The sequence below is a fragment of the Cetorhinus maximus genome, chromosome 27 (assembly GCF_964194155.1).
Source record: "Cetorhinus maximus chromosome 27, sCetMax3.hap1.1, whole genome shotgun sequence".
Classification (NCBI taxonomy): Eukaryota; Metazoa; Chordata; class Chondrichthyes; order Lamniformes; family Cetorhinidae; genus Cetorhinus; species Cetorhinus maximus.
Window position 1 is genome coordinate 10439038 of NC_135905.1, and position 18460 is coordinate 10457497.

The 18460-nt window shown below is 40.1% G+C and overlaps 1 protein-coding gene across 2 annotated transcripts in view; it reads left to right on the top strand.

Annotated features, from left to right (window-relative positions):
- The first annotated feature begins 764 nt into the window (after positions 1-764).
- The window catches only part of LOC144668555 (AP2-associated protein kinase 1-like), a 106238-nt gene continuing 88542 nt past the window's right edge, over positions 765-18460 (top strand). For both annotated transcript variants that reach the window (XM_078530699.1, XM_078530700.1), the window contains exon 1: positions 765-1262. In XM_078530699.1, coding sequence (XP_078386825.1) covers positions 1103-1262 — 160 coding nt within the window. In that variant the 5' untranslated portion in view covers positions 765-1102. The remainder of the gene's footprint in view (positions 1263-18460) is intronic.

The window sequence follows — 18460 nt, forward strand, 5'->3', positions numbered from 1 at the left end:
TAATTCTCTGAGAACATGGGTTCAAATCCCACCACGGCCAAATCTAGGATGGGCAATAAAAGCTGGCCCAACCACCAAAGCCCACATCCTGTGAATGAAAAAAAAATTCTGGAATATAAAGCTAGCCTCAGAAATCACAGAATCACACAGTGCAGGAGAGGCCCTTCGGCCCATCAAGTCTGCACCGACACGTGAGAAACGTGAGTAACGGTGACCGCGAAACGATCATTGATTGTCGTAAAAACCCATCCGGTTCACTCACGTCCTTTAGGGAGGGAAATCTGCCCTCCGCACCTGGGGGTCTGGCCCAGGTCTGAGGTGACTCCAGACCCACAGCAAATGCGGGCTTGACTCTTAACTGCCACCCGCCCCCCCCCCCCCCCCCCGAATAATTGGTCTAGCAAGCCACTCGGTTGGAGGGTGATTAGGGACCACGTGATTAGGGCAACACGTTTTTTTTTCCCTTTTATTCTTTCGTGGGATGCCACCGGCGACAGCAGAAGATCCACAGCCCCCATAGACCAAAGGAGGAAATGGGGGTGGGGGAGCAGCCAGAGTGAAGCTGGGAACTGGGGGAGGGGTGTGTGGGTCTGTGGGGGAGGGGAGTGTGAGTCTGTGGGGGGAGGGGAGTGTGGGTCTGTGGGGGGGAGGGGTGTGTGAGTCTGTGGGGGAGGAGTGTGTGGGTCTGTGGGGGAGGGGTGTGTGGGTCTGTGGGCGGGCATTTCCGGTTCCGGGAGGTGGTGAGGAGGAGGAGGAGGCGGAGAGGGGGGCGGGGCCGGCGCCTGACGCCTGCCGCATGTTTTCCTGACATTTGCTCAGTCCGCCAGGTAACCGGCGGTCGGTGGGTGGAAGGAGGGGGCGATGCGCTATCCCCCGCCCTTACACACATACAAAGAACTGGAAACCCCTACCTGACCTCGGAGAGAGAGCGAGAGAGGGGGAAAAAGCCGGCCCGTGGCTGTATGAAGGTCACAATGCTGTCGGCGAGGTGGCCCTGAGAGGCTGTCGGCGAGGAAGGAGGAGGAGGAGGAGAAGCAGCAGCCGGCATCTCTCTCCCCTCACACAACACAACCCAACACACATCGAGGCGCCCGACGGGAGGATGAAGAAGTTTTTCGACGTTCGGAGGGAAGGTGCGGCGGCGGTGGCGGGAGGAGGAGCGGCCGGACAGTCTGGCAGCGCTGGCGGCTGGTCATCCTTCCAGGGCAAAATGTACGCGGTGGGCCGCTACCAGGTGACGGTGGAGGAGCTGATAGCGGAAGGTAAAGGCGGTGACGGTGGGGACGGGGACGGGAAATAGAAGCTGCCGATCGCGTCACCTTTACCCCAGCGGCTCGAGCCCCCATCCGCGCGAGCGAGGGGAGGGGGGATTTAAAACTGACCCGAACGTTCTAAACCTCCGCGTTGTCGAGCCACGCGGGGGGGGGGGGGTTGGGGTAGTGTTAAAACCGACCCGGACGTTCCAAAACACGTGGGGGTGGTTTAAACTCAGCCGAACGTTCCAAACCCCGCGTTCTAGAACGAAGACCCGTTAAAACTGTCACCCCCGCTGGAAAGGGTAGGGGGGGAGGGGAGAGAGAACGATCATTCCCCCGCGGCGTCAGTTCAATAACACCGTCAATATTGTTCACTAACCAGTCCAAACATTTGTGTGAAGTGATGGTTTCCAGTTTGGATGGAGGATTTTATTTTTTTTTAAATGCAAAGCACTTTCATATAAAACAACTTTTCTTGTCTCTTTTTTTAAAAAAAAAAGCACCGGTGAACGGGCTGAGGATCCTTTTTCCGCCTCTAGGCAGGAGTTTGGAGGTGACCTGATGGAGGGTCTTTTTGAATTTAGGAGGGGCATGCATGGGGTATTGGGAGATATTTATTTCCACCTGTGTTGTGGGGGGAGAGAGATTGTTCCAAACCAAGGGTCATAAATAAATGCAGCACCGTTTACATCCAAGAATTCAGCAGCAAGTTCTTTACCCAGTTGCTAGGGTGTGAAACTTGCTTAACCACACGCTGCAAGCTGAAGGGAAGCTAGACAAGTACTTGAGGGAGGAAAGTATGAAAGGATGTGTTAGATAAGGTGAAATTTATGTGGGGGAAGGAGGGCCCTTGGAGTTGATAAGGACATGAACCATTTGGGCCAAATTTCTATAGTGAAAATGTTTTTTTGTGATGTCAAACTTGGTGCTTGTACATATTATTTTGATGCAAAACAGAAATTTGCGAGTGTGTGAAGGAAGTGGGCATCACCTTTTTTTAAAAAAAAATAAAGAACAGATACCACCAACCTACCTCTCCATAGTCAGCTGTGGTCACAGTCAAACCAACTCTGCCGTTTTGTCCAGAAAGCCTAATCTCAGTTAAGTTCAATGAGAGCTCGCACCCAAGTAGGAATATTAAAGTGAGCGCTGGAGGTCTGAGACTTAAAGCTGGAAATGCACAGTTGCTCAATTGGTATCTGGCCAAAGTTGGCTTTTCAACTTTAACCTTTTGTTATGACTGGTTTCCAAGTTTCTTTTTATTTGCCTGGTACTTTGCTGGTCTTGTTTAAACAAATGTGATCCCAGCTCTAACAACTTGGACTTTGTGCATATTGCTTTCATTGTTGGGATATGATAGATAATTGCAATGCCTACAGATATGTGAAGCGATAATGTGGATTTTAAGTAAACAGAAATGATCCTTTAATTGGCCGCGGCAACAAAGATTAATGGGTGGTACCTATCGCCTACTCCATGCTCCAGGATATTTAATAAGCTCAGTCTCCTGTTCCAACATGAAACTTATTTAAGCTTACTGCCCAATGATGTTTCAAAATGATTCCATCTTTGCTTGATTTTGCATTTACTTTCCAGTGCTGACTTAAATGACATTTAGTGACATTGCTGTCTTGGACCCACCTTGAGATGTGTTTTTTTCTGAGTCCTGAGATTAGAATAAGGGATAGGCCATTTAAGACTGAGATGAGGAGGAATTTCTTCACTGAGGGTGATGAAGCTTTGGAATTTTCTACCCCAGAGGACTATGGAAGCTCAATCATTGAGTATGTTCAGAAGACAGAAATTGATAGATTTCTGGAGACTAATGACACCAAGGGATATGAAGATAACGCCACTTTCTCAAGCCAAGCTAGATGATCAGCTATGATCTAATTAAATGGTGAAGCAGGCTGAATTGCCTACTTCTGTTACCATGTTCCAACAATGCTTTTGAAATGTCCAAACTAGGTATTTTGCAAACTAATCATGTAAAAGCAATTGTAAAGACAATGATGCCCCATGACTTGATTGATTTCTTGCTGTCAGTGGCAGCTTGTCATTGTTTTTTCATTTAGTGCTTTAGTGCTGTACAATAACATAAAATTGTTATAATTATAATTGAACAATAAAATTTAGTGTCCATAAAACAAATAGAAATGCTGGAAACGCACACGTCAATCAGCATCTGTAGTAAGAAAAGACAAGTTATGATGTTTGGGGATTCTTCATTAGCTTTTATATTTTTAGCATTTGCAGATTTACTATCTTTTTGTTTTGAATGTTTAGCATGTTTGTAAGTTTTCTGAAATTACCACGTGCCTCTTAGTTTCTGTTAAAGTGTGAAGAATAAAAATGAATGATAGCATTGATGTTAACTTTATGTGGCCTCCAGCACCCCATGGTATGCAGCCATGTGGCCAATGAAGGCAATAATTTGGACTTGCCTGGCCCAGATTATGTGCTCAAAATCCTGGAATAGAACCAGGAGCCCTGAAGTCATGGGTAAACGCAGCAAAATCAATAACTTGTACTATTACAACACCCTTTTAAAATAACATCTCCCAAGGTGATTTATATTCAGAGAATAGAATATATAAGGATAGAAGTTATACTTTCGCTGTACAAAGCCCCAGTTAGACCACACCTGGAGTATTGGGAGCAGTTCTTGGCATTGCACATTAGGAAGGATATACCAGCCTTGGAAGGAGTGCAGCATAATTTTACTGGAATGATACTTGGACTCCAAGGGATTAACCTATGAGGGAGACTAAGCAAGGGTTGTATTTCCTGGAATTTAGAAGGTTGAGGTGATTTGATTGAAGTGTTCAAGATATTAAGGGGAACAGATAGGGTTGATCGGGAGAAACTATTTCTGCTAGTTGGGGAGTTTAGGACTGAGGGGCATAGTCTAAAAATTAGAACCAGACCTTTCAGGAGTGAAATTAGGAAATGCTATTACATATACAGGATGGTGGATGTTTGGAACTCTCTTCAGCAATGGCAACTGATGCTAGATCACCAATTTTAAAACTGAGATTGGCTAACAAAAATCTATCAAAGGTATTAGGGGATCGGGGGCAAAGGTGGGTATGTGGAGTTGTGTCGTATATCCGCTATGATCTCACTAAAGAAGGCTCCAGGGGCTTAATAACCTACTCCTGTTCCTATCAGGTAGCTGGAACTGCAGGGGTGGGGGGACGGAGGTGTGGGTAATGGAAGGTGAGATATAAGAGGTGGGAGGAAATATACTAAGGAGAAGTGACTTGAGAATTCTGGAATACAAAGCCATAATGGCTGATGGGGTTATCAAAAGGCAGGGTTACGTATTAAAACAGAATTGGAAGCATGGAGAGTTTAAGCCAGGAAGTAGGAACAAGTAAGATGGATGGGGGCCTGAAGAGGTATTTGTAAATGAAGGTAAAGATTTTGAAATCTTGTTGGGCAAATGGTGAATTAGTGGAAGCCTGCAAGATCAGGACTGGTGAATGAGCAAAAATTCCTATTAAATGGGAATTGAGTTGCTGCTTTTGTAGGTTAAAGGCAAAGACAGCATATTTAGTTTTGGGCATTTAAAGATTTGAACTTTTTACTCTAAGATATTTAAGCACACTCATATGTGTTCAGAAAAAATATTGCTAAAAATACTTGCAAGTTATTTTTGTCTTAAAACCTGCAATGCATGTATCTCACTGCTGGGCCCCCTTGGTGAAATCCCTAGCAGAAAACAATAGGGTGATAATTTTGGAATGGTCTTCAGTAATTAAGGATTAAGTAATTCAGGGTCAGTGGGCTCCAGATGGGTCCTCCAGTCAGTCCAAGGTCATTGAAGTGCTCTGTATTGCTGAGATAGCTGAAGCAGCTTTGTAGGGAGGAGCCCTAAACTGGTGAGTGGTAAGAATGATTTTTCTTTCTCCCACGCTTAGTTTTAGGCCAATGGGTACTTGCTGCTGTTTCATTGAATTACCCATTGTTTGTATTCCATCCCTGGCACTGAGTGTTGTAGGCTGTCCCATCATGAGGAACCACAGCTGAAGCTGACCTTACTATAAAATTGGTACTATGAAAGATTTTTATTATTAGAAAAGTAGAGTTGAAAAGGCATTTTGGGACAATGGGATTTACAGTAAAAAGGGAGAAACATGTATAAAGGAGATGAGGTTATGTGTAAAAGGAAGGCATTCTAGATCTAAAAAGTATGAAAAGCCTCCAACTTCTAAGCCTCAAGTTGCTGTCTACACGAACTGAAGTGAAGAAAACTTGCCTTGAATTCAGCTGTTCAGCGTATCGTGTTACTTTGCCTGGGTCTGTTCAAATCTTTGTGTTTTCTGTTGCCTGAACGGAAGTGTCACTGGGAGCTAGATTAATTAGGGGAGCTAGGAGTTATAGTAACTTATAAGCCTGTGTATGTGCTTAAAATCATTTTTCTTGATTAATAAAGGTTTAATTTAGTTTTATAAGAAACCTATAAGACTTGGTGGTCTCATTACTACTGAATTCAAGGCATGCATCTGAAATAAATACAAATTGTAAAACAATTGTGGCAGTTGTTTCAAGTTTCCCTCTGGGATTTGAACAGCTCAGCATTTACCATCAGCTGGGCTATAACAAAAACATTGATCCTAGTTGGATGCAGCTGATGATCCCATACCATGATCGTGTTTTCCCAGGAAACTAGCTCCTCGTGTTGCTGTTCCCATGAATCTCATCCTTGGAGAATGACAAGAGGAAGCAAAACTAGCTTATGAAAATACAGTTATATTCATTAGAACAGTAAGTGAAGTTTCAGCCTTGGTTGAACATTGAGGTCATATTTCCGGTTATTGTGCCTTTTTCTCTACTTTCTTACCACTTGTAGAAAAAACAGGAGTAAACTGTATTGATGTAAACTTTAAGTCAGTAAGCAGGTTTACATAAATGCAATTAAATTATTACGTTACACACAATTTGGACTGATTTACTTCTATGAACTTCCCTATATAACCTTATTGGTATGTATTACACTTTTTTTTCTTTAGTGGAAATTCTTCAATTCTGTTGCTAATTGGTTTAGAATGTAGACACTGCAAGTTATTTGTTTTAGTCTTCAGTTTGACACATGCTTTTTATTGTGATTGGGCAACATTCCATTGTTGAAACTTTACAAATGACTGAAAAATGCTAATAATTAAAGATGCTGGCTTCCTGGCTGGAGTGGGAGAACTATCAGAACAACTGTCATTGTCACTTTGTCAGAGTGGTGCCTATGCAGCATGTTGATAGATTTCAACAATAATTCTACATATAAGTTCATGTTTGAGGGGAGGAAAAAACAAATTGCCAAGCAGTACTTGAAGACTTTTTTAAAAAAAGCCTCCAGTAGCCATTATATCTTGAGTAGTATTTGAGGGATACCTGTAGTCGTGGATATTGGCACTTCAAATACCCAGTGTTGCCATCAAGCAACAACCCTAGAAGTGGAGTTTGGAAACTTTACATTTCCTACACTTGATATCTTGCTTGTTTCTTTGGTTGAGATGGCCAATTTGTGCCATTACGTCCAATTTTATACTCTAGACCTGTACTCATTAACTGGATTGAGATGATTGGCTTTCAGTCAGGTAGGACTATTTATATTGTGGGGCTGGATTCTTTTATGCTCAGAAGAGGGCTCACTCTTTCCTTTTTAAACTCTTAGAGGCATTGACCATAACGGATGAATATTTACATTAACTCTAGGCAGGTTTAAATAGTGTTCAGAAGGTCCAAAGGCCATCATGTGCATTTTTAAAAATCTGGTTTGACACCAAATAACATTCCCTATTTCCCACCTCCCTGTTTTTATGGGATCAACCTTTTATAGGGCGGGCATCAGTTTATTATCATTTCCCAAAATGTCATACTGGTTTACTAGTTAGTGACAGAATTGTACACTTTTTTAATAGCATTTGCAGGAGTCCCTGTTGATGGGTGCCTGCTCGCATTGTTACATGAGTTAGTATAATGTTATACTTATAGGATCTTTGTTTGCATTTGATGTACTCAGTTTATTAGCCCACTACCACCCATGGCAAGGCATTAAAGGTTACCCTTGATTTTCTATGAATGCAGTTATATTGATGTTCACATGGGCAAAATTCTATCGGTTTCTCACATTGGCCCTTTTTGTAGGTATCTGAGCTTCTATATTTCTTGGTACTTTTCTACACTGTTTTCCCCCTATGCTAAGGATTTCAAACTGAAATTATTTTGCTGTGCCATTGTCCATGATTTTAAGCTTAGCACAGTTTAGTAGTATTCTTGTGCTGGATGTTCTTTGGGTGATGGACAAATGGAATGGATGTAATGTACGTGGACTTGAGGAAACTATTCAACAAAACACCCAATGGGATATTACTAGGAAAGATTAAGAGATTTTTTTTTGAGGAACTAGATTAAAACTTCGAGATAAGAGAAAACAGAAGTTAAGTAACTTTTTCCAGAGTGTTTGGAAGTAGGTCAATGACTCTCAGGGTTTAATTCTGAACCAATTCTGTTCACTAAGTACATCAATGATTTGGATCTAGGTTTCATAGACTGATGTTGAAAAATTACAAATGGCACCAAAATTGCATTGGGGAAGGTAGTGATGAGGTATAGTTAATCCTTAAATAAAAGGAACCTGCAACAGGATATTGATAAGATTGGGGAATGAGTTAAAAAGTGTCAGCAAAGTTTGTGATTCATTTTGGTTTAAAAGAAACTACCCACTGTAGTATACTCTAATTTATTGAGAGGTTTGAGGGGAAATGTTCACAGGGCATAATAGGTTGTTATCCATGTAAAGTAAAAGCAAATGGAATTCAAGATTTTATTGAAAAGGTATACTACATAAAAGTCATGATTCTATGATTCTATTCTATGAAACAAGAGTTAATGATGAGCCTATATTAAGTCATAATAAGACCTAAGAATACTCTGTGCAGCATTGAACTGCACACTATGGAAAGGATATAGACATCTAAATAGGGTACAAGACAGCTTTATTAGGATGCTGATTGCTTAACAACATGGTTTACAGAACAATCTGATAGAAATGATTTAAGATTATAAAACGATGTGGCAAGGAAGTAAGCAGTTTCCTGTAGTTAAGGGATCTAAGACAAGACAACACAGAAGATTAAATAAGATTTTTTTAGAACAATGTTGGAGAAACTTCACTCAAAGTTGTGATGCCCACTGCCAAGTCTGAAGCAGGAACCATGTCAGCATTCAAGATCAAATTGGATAGGTGGATTGGGAAAAAGCAGTTGAAGGGACATGGGAGCAGGATGATTAATTGTGATTGGGACTACTTGCTTGCATGGACAGGAAGTCTACATGGACTTACTATTGTTATGGTACAGCGGATGGTAAATGCTGACCTGCTCAAATCCTGAAGGGAAACTTGAAACAGCTGCTACAACTGTTTGCAATTTTACTTTATTTTGAGCTGCGTGCCTTGAATTCAGTAGTAATGAGCCCACCATGCCTTAGAGGCTTTTTTACAAAACTAAATTGAACATTTATTAATAAAAGAAAAAGGGTTTTAAGCACAATAGGTCTATAAATTACTCTTTTAATAACTCCTAAACCTCCTAATAATCTAGCTCATAGTTACATCTAGCTCCATTAAGGCAACAGTGAAACAACATAGATTTCAACAGACCCAGGCAAAGCACACAACATCCTGGACAGTGATACTCAAAGTGAATTCTCTTAGCTTTGGTTCCTGTAGACAGCAGCTTGGTACATAGAGGCTGGAGGCTTTTCACACTTGTTAGATCTTAGAATACCTTCTTTCCTTACACATAACCTCATTTCCTTTATACATGTTTCTCCCTTTTTAGTGTAAATCCCATTGTTCCAATATGCCTTCGCAACTTTACTTTTTCCATAATATAAATGTTCCACAGTACTCATATTACCAGTAATCTTTGGGAAAAATAAACACACTGTTTGATTTAGCTTCATATGGCGAGGCGTAACATCCCATTATCTCTTTGTAATTCAAACTACTCTGGTTTATCGAAAAATGCAAATGTTCCTCGCACCTCACATTCTAAAACTTCAGCCATGTTTAAGTATTTAGCGTTTCAAACCTAGCTTCTCTTTTGGTAACTCAAAAGCTCCAGACTAGCTGTCTGCAATTCAATTAAAACCCACACACACACCCCTACACACACAAAGTAATCCAAACCCCACTATTAACCTACCTTTACAATAAATCGCAATAATATTATGAAAATTATTATATTTATATGACAGGATGAATGGCCTATTTCTGTATGGTAACTTCGATTGTAATTAAATAAAATCAAGATTTTCCAGATATCCATAAGGGGGGTTAGCCGAAAGCTGGGGAAAAAAATCTATTGTGCCAATTATTGTTTAAGGATTGTGGAGATGCACTGACTAGATGGTAATGATTTGGATGGTTAAAAATCAGAAGGAATGTAGCTCAACCCTGTGTACACTTTCAATTATGAAATTAATCAATTGAATTTTAAGCTTGGAGCATTGTGTTCAAAGGTGAAGTACCTCCACGTATCATAGTTTAAATATATTGTGAAAGATTTTGGAAGTTGCTTTATTTTGTAACAATTTATGATCCACTTTATTCATTGCAATGGCATAATATTTTGCCTGAAAAAGAAATTATTCAATCGAAAATGAGTGTTTACTGTGTAACAGTGCAGTGCCACATATTTAACAGTGACATCATTATGTTTCAAGGTTGGGCCCAAGAGCATTGTGTCATGATCCAGTGTGCAGCTTAGAAAGTGCATAGTTTTGTCATTACACTATTTTGAGCTCACAGGCACATAAAATCAGTCTAGCACATCCAGTTAAATTTGGCACACAGTTAATGTTGAACCCCCACAAGTGTAATCAGTGAGATTCTATTAATATAAACAAACTTCTGGTTGTAGAGACCAAAAAAAAATCTTGATTTACCAGCATCTGACCCATTGATGTTTTATCCAAATTTGTGATAGAGATTTGCTCCTGTCATGAAGCTATTAATGTATCTCATATTATTGGAAAATATTTTTCTTTTAAAATAACGGTTTAGCCTGTGGGTGTGTCTTAATTGGATTAAAGCCAGCTAGTCTGGGTCTTTTGATATGTACTAGTATTGAGATGTAAACAGAAGTAGAATGCATTTTCATTTTTTTGAGTAGAGCATTCAAGAAGTGGGGTGAAAACTGATACCTATCCAGCAGATACCAAGCAATATGTTTATATTACTAATTGGTACTATGAAAGGGGTTTTATAGTTAGAAGGGGCTGGTGATACAATGAAAATTTACATTCAATGGGCAGTGGTAGGTATAACTTCAGCAGTTTTCAGGTGTGCAGAACAAAGGCAATGTAACATCAAAGCAGCTGTGAGCCTACCACTGTCTCCACAGGAACCAAAGTGAAAAGAACATCATTTTGAATTCGTAAGGTGAAAATGCTTTGCCTGGTGTCTGGTTAAGTCTATGGGTTGCTGTTGCCTTAATGGAGATTAGTTTGGAAATTTGTTAAAAGTTATAGTAATTTGTAGCCATGTGTGTATGTATATATATATTTTTTTTAACCTGTGCAAATTAATAAAATGTTTCATTTAGTTTAATGTAAAACCTCAAACTGGTGGTCTGATTCCTGAATTTAGAGTCGCATCTCAAACTTAACTCTTAAAATTATAGGTTATGACAGTTGTTTAAAGTTTCCCTCTGGGGATTTTTAAATAACTCAGCATTATCAACTGCATCGGTCATAACACTCCTGCAGTAGGATGATAGGGGAGCTCTACCTTGATGTGTACACTTGGGTTTCATGTATCTTTAGCTTCCCACCTCCAGAAATTATTTTGTGCAGGTGGGGGAAGATCATCAGGAACCTTGTCACAACTTCTGTGGTTTCAGGACATCACGAACAGTCAGCTGGTGGGTAGGGGGTGTCTGGCCTCTATTCAAACTCATTGTGAAAGTAGAGATCTTTTTTCTTTTTCTATTTCTGTTGGTCATTTCATCTCTGAGACGCTCCAACATGATGTACTAAGGAAACACCTGCAGTTTGAAAATAGTATATTAGATTAAAATGCAAATTAGTAATTGGTTTGAGTAGTTCCTTTTTGCCTTCTGTTTAAAAATGAGGGCTGCAAAAGTTGATTTTATCTGAATTTCTATTTGTTTTTTAATAGTCCATGCCTTTCAAAACTGTCTGTCTAGGTTATTATAAGCGCACACACTCTTGATAGAATGGCAAAGCACTAGAGTAAATTGGTTAAACCTTATATTTTAACATATTTGAGACCAGTTTCTCTGCTTTTAATAGTGCTTATTGAAATGAAAGTTTTATGTGCAAGCAAAGAACTATCTGCTTGAGTGGAATGCAGGCCAGAAACTGGTAGCCAGAGATCACCTGAAGTTAGGTCTTGGATCTCGTTTTTAATTGAAGTGATGAACTGTTGTTATTAGCACCTCCCAGAAGCAGTTTGCCAGTTGTCATTGAGCCAGTTTGGGCCAGCTGCCTCACTGGCAGAGGCCCTTGGTTTAAGGTGGGGATGAGTGGAGGAGGAAATGTGAGGTGACCAGGAGGAGCACTCCTTTTACTCTTGGCTCTATTTTAAAGTAAATTTTCAAAATTACACTTGTCAGCCTCCAATGGTCCAATTAAAGGCCACAGGTTAAATCACCTAAAGCTAGAAACCCTGGGTGCTGCTGAATATGCAGTGGTCTTGAAACAGGCATCAAGTCCTTCATTTACATGGGCCTGGTGCCTGTGCTAGGTGGCCACCAAGGATGCCTGCAAAATTGCCTTTACCAGTATGACATTACCCATAACATCAGTGCAGATCCTGGGATGTTGCATTGGTTTATTTTGCCCAAATTTTCTGTGTGGAAAATGGATGTTCGGATCAATTTCTCCCTCTTTGTTAACAACTTTTTGCCATCTGAAATCTGCACCATGCCCTCTCAAGTGAAGCTGTCAGAGGCTTTATGAAATATGAACAAAATTGGTGGGGGTGAAGCTGAGAGATAGATTCAAGAAAAATAGTTTCAACAGGCTGTTTATTTTAATGTATAATTTCACATAGCAAGAATCAATTTACGTTTATGTGGTACTTCGTTCACTTCGACGTCCTAAAACCCTTGATGTCAAATGGATTTTTTTTTGTGGAAGCATAATCATGTTATGTTGACAGATTGGCAGTGTTTTTTAACAAAAAGAAATACCTTATTTTCCAACTTTATATTTTAGGTTTCACTGTGGCACTTAACATTAGCTTGTTGAGAAAGCAAATAGGTGATCTGCATCCAAGTTTCTGTTGACTGGAGAGAATCCTGCCAAAATGAACACTTTCAATGTTTCTACAATATTTGTAGGTGTTGAATTACATTCGCAGCTCCTCAGATACTGAAGCAGAACGTGCCTGCATGCAGCAAGACCTGGACAGCATTCAGGCTTGGGCTGATAAGTGGCAAGCAACACTTATGCCACACCGTTGCCAATCAATGACCACCTTCAACAAGAGAGATTCGAACCATCTGCCCTTGAGATTCAGTAGTGTTACCATTGCTGAATCCCCAACTGTCAACATCCTGGCGTTACCATTCATCAGAAATGAATTGGACCAACCCACAAGAGCAGGTAGAGGTTGGGAATTCTGATGTGAATAATTCACCTCCCAAAGCATGTCCACCATTTACAAGCTCAAGTCAGGCGTGTGATGCAATATTGCTATTTGCCAGGATGAATGCAGCTTCAACAACATTTGAAGCTTGACAATCTACAAGCAGTTTGCTTGATCAACACCCCATCTATAAGATGGTACCATTGTTTAATAGCACCTTCTAAACCAGCAATCTCTACCACCTAGAAGAACATGGGCAGCAGATGCATGTGGACATGCCACCACCTTCAAGTTCCCCTAGTCGTACACCATCTTGACATCACAGAATCGCAGAATGGTTACAGGGCAGAAGGAGGCCATTCGGTCCATTATGTCTGCAGCGGCTCTCCAAATGAGCAATTCACTTATTGCCATTCTCCCTCTTTCTCCCTGTAACCCTGTATGTCCTTCCTTTTCAGATAACAGTCTAATTTCCTTTTGAGCGCTTTAATTGAACCTGCCTCCATCACACATTCAGGCAGTGCATCCCAGACCTTAACCACTTGCTGGAATGCACTTGGAACTATGTTGCTGGGTTAAAATCCTGGAACTCCTAACAGCATTGTGGATGTACTTACACCAGACAGACTGCAGTGGTTCAAGAAGCTGATCCACCTTCTCAAGGGCAATTAGGGATGGGCAATAAATGCTAGCATTGCAGGCAATGTTCACATCCCAACTAATATTAAAAAAATCTTCCCTGCACAAGGCCCTCTGACCGAGTGGCATTGCACTTTTAAATAGCTGTAGAGACCGCCTTTAGCAAGCCTGCAATGTTTAGTGTCAGCTTGTTTTTTAAAATTGTAAACCCTAATGTTGATGTTAAATATGCACCTTAACACTTCCTTGTTGCTCCTAACCTGATTAGTTCAAGTAAATTAGTGCATGAGTAAAACAGAGTGTCAGTGGATAAACTAGATTTCGGGCATCTGTTTTGTGCTGCCTGTTTTATTTTCAAACAAAGTTTTATTTGAACAAAGGAGCCTTCCATTTATACAGTGCGTTATTGCATCTGTGTTATCGCATCCTTGGAACATCCTAAAGGTCTTTACAGCCTTCACTCCTGCAAGTGAAAGGATGAGATGGAAATCAGTTGTGAAATTACATTCTATCAAAGAATCAGTGTCACCTATTAGGAGAGGAGAAATTTCATGGGGGAAGCGGAGAAATATATACTTCTAAAAATGTGAGTGCAGGTGACCTGGAGAGAGGACCTAGAGTAGAACTATTTAAATAAGTGCGTAGCGACTGTGCAGTATCTTTTTATTTAATCGTATTTATAGTGCCACAATATTTTCTAGATCAACATTTGATATTTGTGTTCTGGCATCCTTCATTTCAGAATTTAACCTCCTGAAGAAGGTTGTTTCTTGGAGCCCTAATTGGTTTGAGCTCATAATTTAAACTGACAAAAATGGGAGTGCAATATCTTTTGCTGAAGTTATATTTTGAAAGAGACAAAACTATAGGCCCAATGTGGATGTTAAAGATCCTGTGACACATCAGGGAAGAATCGTGAAGTGACTTGGCCAACATTTCTCCATGTAGCAACAGTGTTGACAAAAAAAGGAAGTCTCACCTTTGGTTTCATGCATTTTGAAAGTAATTGTAATGAAGGATTAAAATGGAGGCTGCTTCTCCCTTTAAATTTCAGATGGCAGCGTGGTTGTGCTTGAGGTTATTTTTGGAATTGCATATAATTAAAAGATATTTCAACAGTCTCTTACGTAATTTGATTGTCAAGTCAAGATTGTCTTCTGAATATGTAGAAAATATAACTCAGCAAACAATGGAATAATGTTTTGTAAATCTGTTAACATTTTTCTCTATAAATAAAAAATGTTTGTACCTTGAAGGCAAAATAATCTTTAAAGCTCAAACTCCACTGTTATACATAACTGTGAAGCTGTGTAACTAGTAGTGGCATGTCTATCACTAGATTCTGTGCTGTAAGGAGTTGCAAGATCATGTTTAAAACTGGCAACTCAGTTGTGTATTACTTATTGGGCTGTATAGCATTTTGTCTGTCTGCTTTTGTCAATCACTTGTGCCTATATCTTGTATGCCATTCAATCACTCAAATCATTCTGTAAACTTTGGCTCATCTTGCATTGTCAGTTCTTGGATGGAAAGATAAGATTTTCAATATATGAAATGAAAATTCATATCAAACTTCTGTTAGAATTTGATTCTTGAGTCTCAGGGTATAACATTCTGCGAGGGCTTAATAGCATAGTTTCTGAGAAGTTGTTTCCCCTGGCTGGAATGTTTCAGGTAAAGGGAGATGGCCATTTTGAAAGGAGGTATGGGAAATTTGAAACTCAGGTGGTTGTGTATCTATTTAATGCTCCGCCCCAGAGAGCTGAGGATGCTCAGTTGTTGAGGATATTCAAGGGTGAGATTGATAGATTTTTGGAGTAAGGAAATCGAGAGATATGGGGATTGGTGGGAAAGTTGAGTTTGATCAGCCGTAGTCTTTTAAATGGTGGAGCAGGCTCAAAGGACAGTATTATGTACTCGTGCTTCAATTTCTTTGTTATGTTTTCCTGCATCCCTGGGTCCTTGGGCAAACAGGATTAAGCCAAGCTGATTCTTGGAAAGCTCCATTTTCATTTCCTGCATATCACATAGTGGATCCTGCCAGTGGCCGTGTGCGCATCTCCCAACGTTCGCAAGTCAGCACCCTCCCTTGACAATATAACCACTGCTTTGCCTTGAATAACGCCATGAGCAATTTTCTAGCATGTAAATAAATCTGCACTATAGTTAACCCGTACAAAGTAGACTAGTGTGTGAATATTTTGTGTTTTAAACTGACAGGAAACACAATGTGCAAACTATATTTTCAACTTCTAGCAATTTAGCTTGATCAAGGCTCTTAAACCTGGGCTGTACTAACTCCATAAACGACACAAGTTTTGACTCCGAGGTAGTGCCATCTATTTTTGGAATCTTGTCAAGCTGTTTGTGTGGGATAAGACCTGAACCATTAATGATCATTCACCGACCATTCACCTCATTGCTTTTCCAGGAACACTGCTGGAATAGAATGTTTGTCACTATTTCCCAATGATTTCAATTCAAGAACAATTGTATCAGGCACATTTGAGACATTTTGACATGATGTGGCACGATGTAACATCAAATATTAGTCCAAATTCTACTACGAAATTCATTGCGTAAGTCAGGCCTTCAGGCTTATTTGACCAGAACCAGAGGAGAATGTGCGAGGAGGACCCCGAGCCAGGCAGTCAGCAGCACCTCGATGGGAGGAACCCGAGCCAGGCAGTCAGCAGCATCTAGAGGAGAGTGCAGGAGGAGCACCCTGGGACAGGCAGTCAGCAGCACCTAGAGGAGAGTGCGAGAGGAGGACCTGTTTCTACCTGTCAGAGCCAAAGTGTGACTTCAAATGTTATGACCGAGCAGTTGGTAAAGCTGAGTTACTTTAAAAAAAAATCCCAGAGGGAAACTTTAAACACTGTCATAACCTATAATTTTAAGTGCTTTGTTTGAGATGCAACTCTAAATTCAGGAATCAAACCACTAGTTCTCAGGAGGCTTTATATTAAGCTAAGTGAAACATTTTATTAATTTACACAAGTTAAATATATACACATTGCTGCAAATTACTACGATCATAATTTTTAAATTCCCAAACTAATCTCCATTAAGGCTACAGCAACCCATAGACTTAGCCAAACACCAGGCAAAGCATTTTCACTTTATGAATTCAAAATGAGGTCCTTTTCATTTTGGTCCCTGGGGAGACAGTTGGAGGCTTACAGCTGCTTTTGATCTCACATTGCCTCTCCTCTACACAAAAATGGTTGTCTTGTTATACCTAGCCTGCCTGTTCTAATGTGAATAGAGCTGTTGATCAGTAGGAATACAATTATTGCATTGTATCAATGATTCTCATTGTATCACCAGCCAATCAATGATTCTCATTGTATCACCAGCCACTTTGAACTCCACCTCTCTAACAATAAAACCCCTTTCATAGAACCAATTTTATTAGTAATATAAAAATACTGCCTGGTCTCTGCTAGCTAGGTGCTAGAATTAACCCCACTTCTTGAATGCTCTATTCAAAAAATGCAAATGCACTCTACCTCTCTGTTTACATCTCAAAACTAGTACACAGCAAAGCACCCAGACTAGCTGGCTTTAATCCAATTAAGACACACCCGCAGACTAAACCTCTGTTTTAAAAGAAAAATATTTTCCAATATTATATACGTTAATAGCTTCATGACATTCCCCTCCCTATCAAAAAATGAATCGTCATAATTCTAGAAGAGGGCTTCATTTTAATAACCCATTCTCTCACTATCTCCTATACTTATTACACTATTACGTTATCAGATGCATGCATTAACATAAACATATCACACGCACAAGTCCTTGGTATCAACAGAAATCACTTGAGTTCGGTGTCCATGTATTTTTTTACAAATGACCCATTTTCCTTTAAGCTTCAAACTCTTGATAACACATCTGCTAACAGATTTCCTCTTCCAGCAATATGTATAATCTGTTGATTAAATGGTTGTAATAATAGACTCTATCTGAAAAGTCTTGCACTTTTGTCACAAAATTTGTCCAAAAACGTCAAAGGATTATGGCCTGTATAAACAATTGTTTCTGATGAACTGTTTGCAACATAAATTTCAAAATGCTGCAGCGCTAACACCAAACTCAGTCTCTTTTTCGATCGTTGAATATCTTCTCTGTTGTACATTCAGCTTCAGTGAAAAATACCCTATCAGTTTTTCAATTCCAGTGTCGTCATCTTGTAACAGTACAGCCCCAATGCCTATATCACTTGCATCAACAGCCAACTTGAATTGTTTGGCATAATTGGGTACTGCCAACACTGGTGTCGTAGTTATTACAGTTTTCAAACTATCGAATGACTTCTGACACTCCAGTGTCCATTGAAACTTCTTCTGTTTTGATAGTTTAGTCAGTGCAGCAACCACTTGGTTAAAATTTGGTACAAATTTCCAGTAAAACCCACTCATGCCCAGAAATCTCAGAACTTCTCGTTTTGTTGTAGGCACTGGGAAATCCATGATAGCCTTGACTTTCAGATCACTTGTAGCCACCTTACCATGTCCAACGGTATGGTCTAGATGCCTAACTTGCGCTTTTGCAACTTCACTTTTAGCCAATTTCATCACCAAATTAGCTTCTTGCAGTTGAGTAATTAATTCATCCCAGATGCTGTAAATGCTCCTCCCACATCTGACTGAAAATGATTAGATCATCAATATAAACTGCATAATTGCTGAGACCTGTAATTACTTTGTTTGTCAGTCTTTGAAATGTCGCAAGTGCATTCTTCATACCAAATGGCATGACTTTAAACTGATATAGTCCACTTGTTACAAAAGCTGATATCTCCTTTGCTCTCTCCGGCAATGGTACCTGCCAATATCCTTTTAGCAAGTCAATCTTTGTGATAAATTTTGATTGTCCCACTTTCTCACTGTGGTATGGGATATGAATCTGCTTTTGTCAATGTGTTCACCTTCCGATAGTC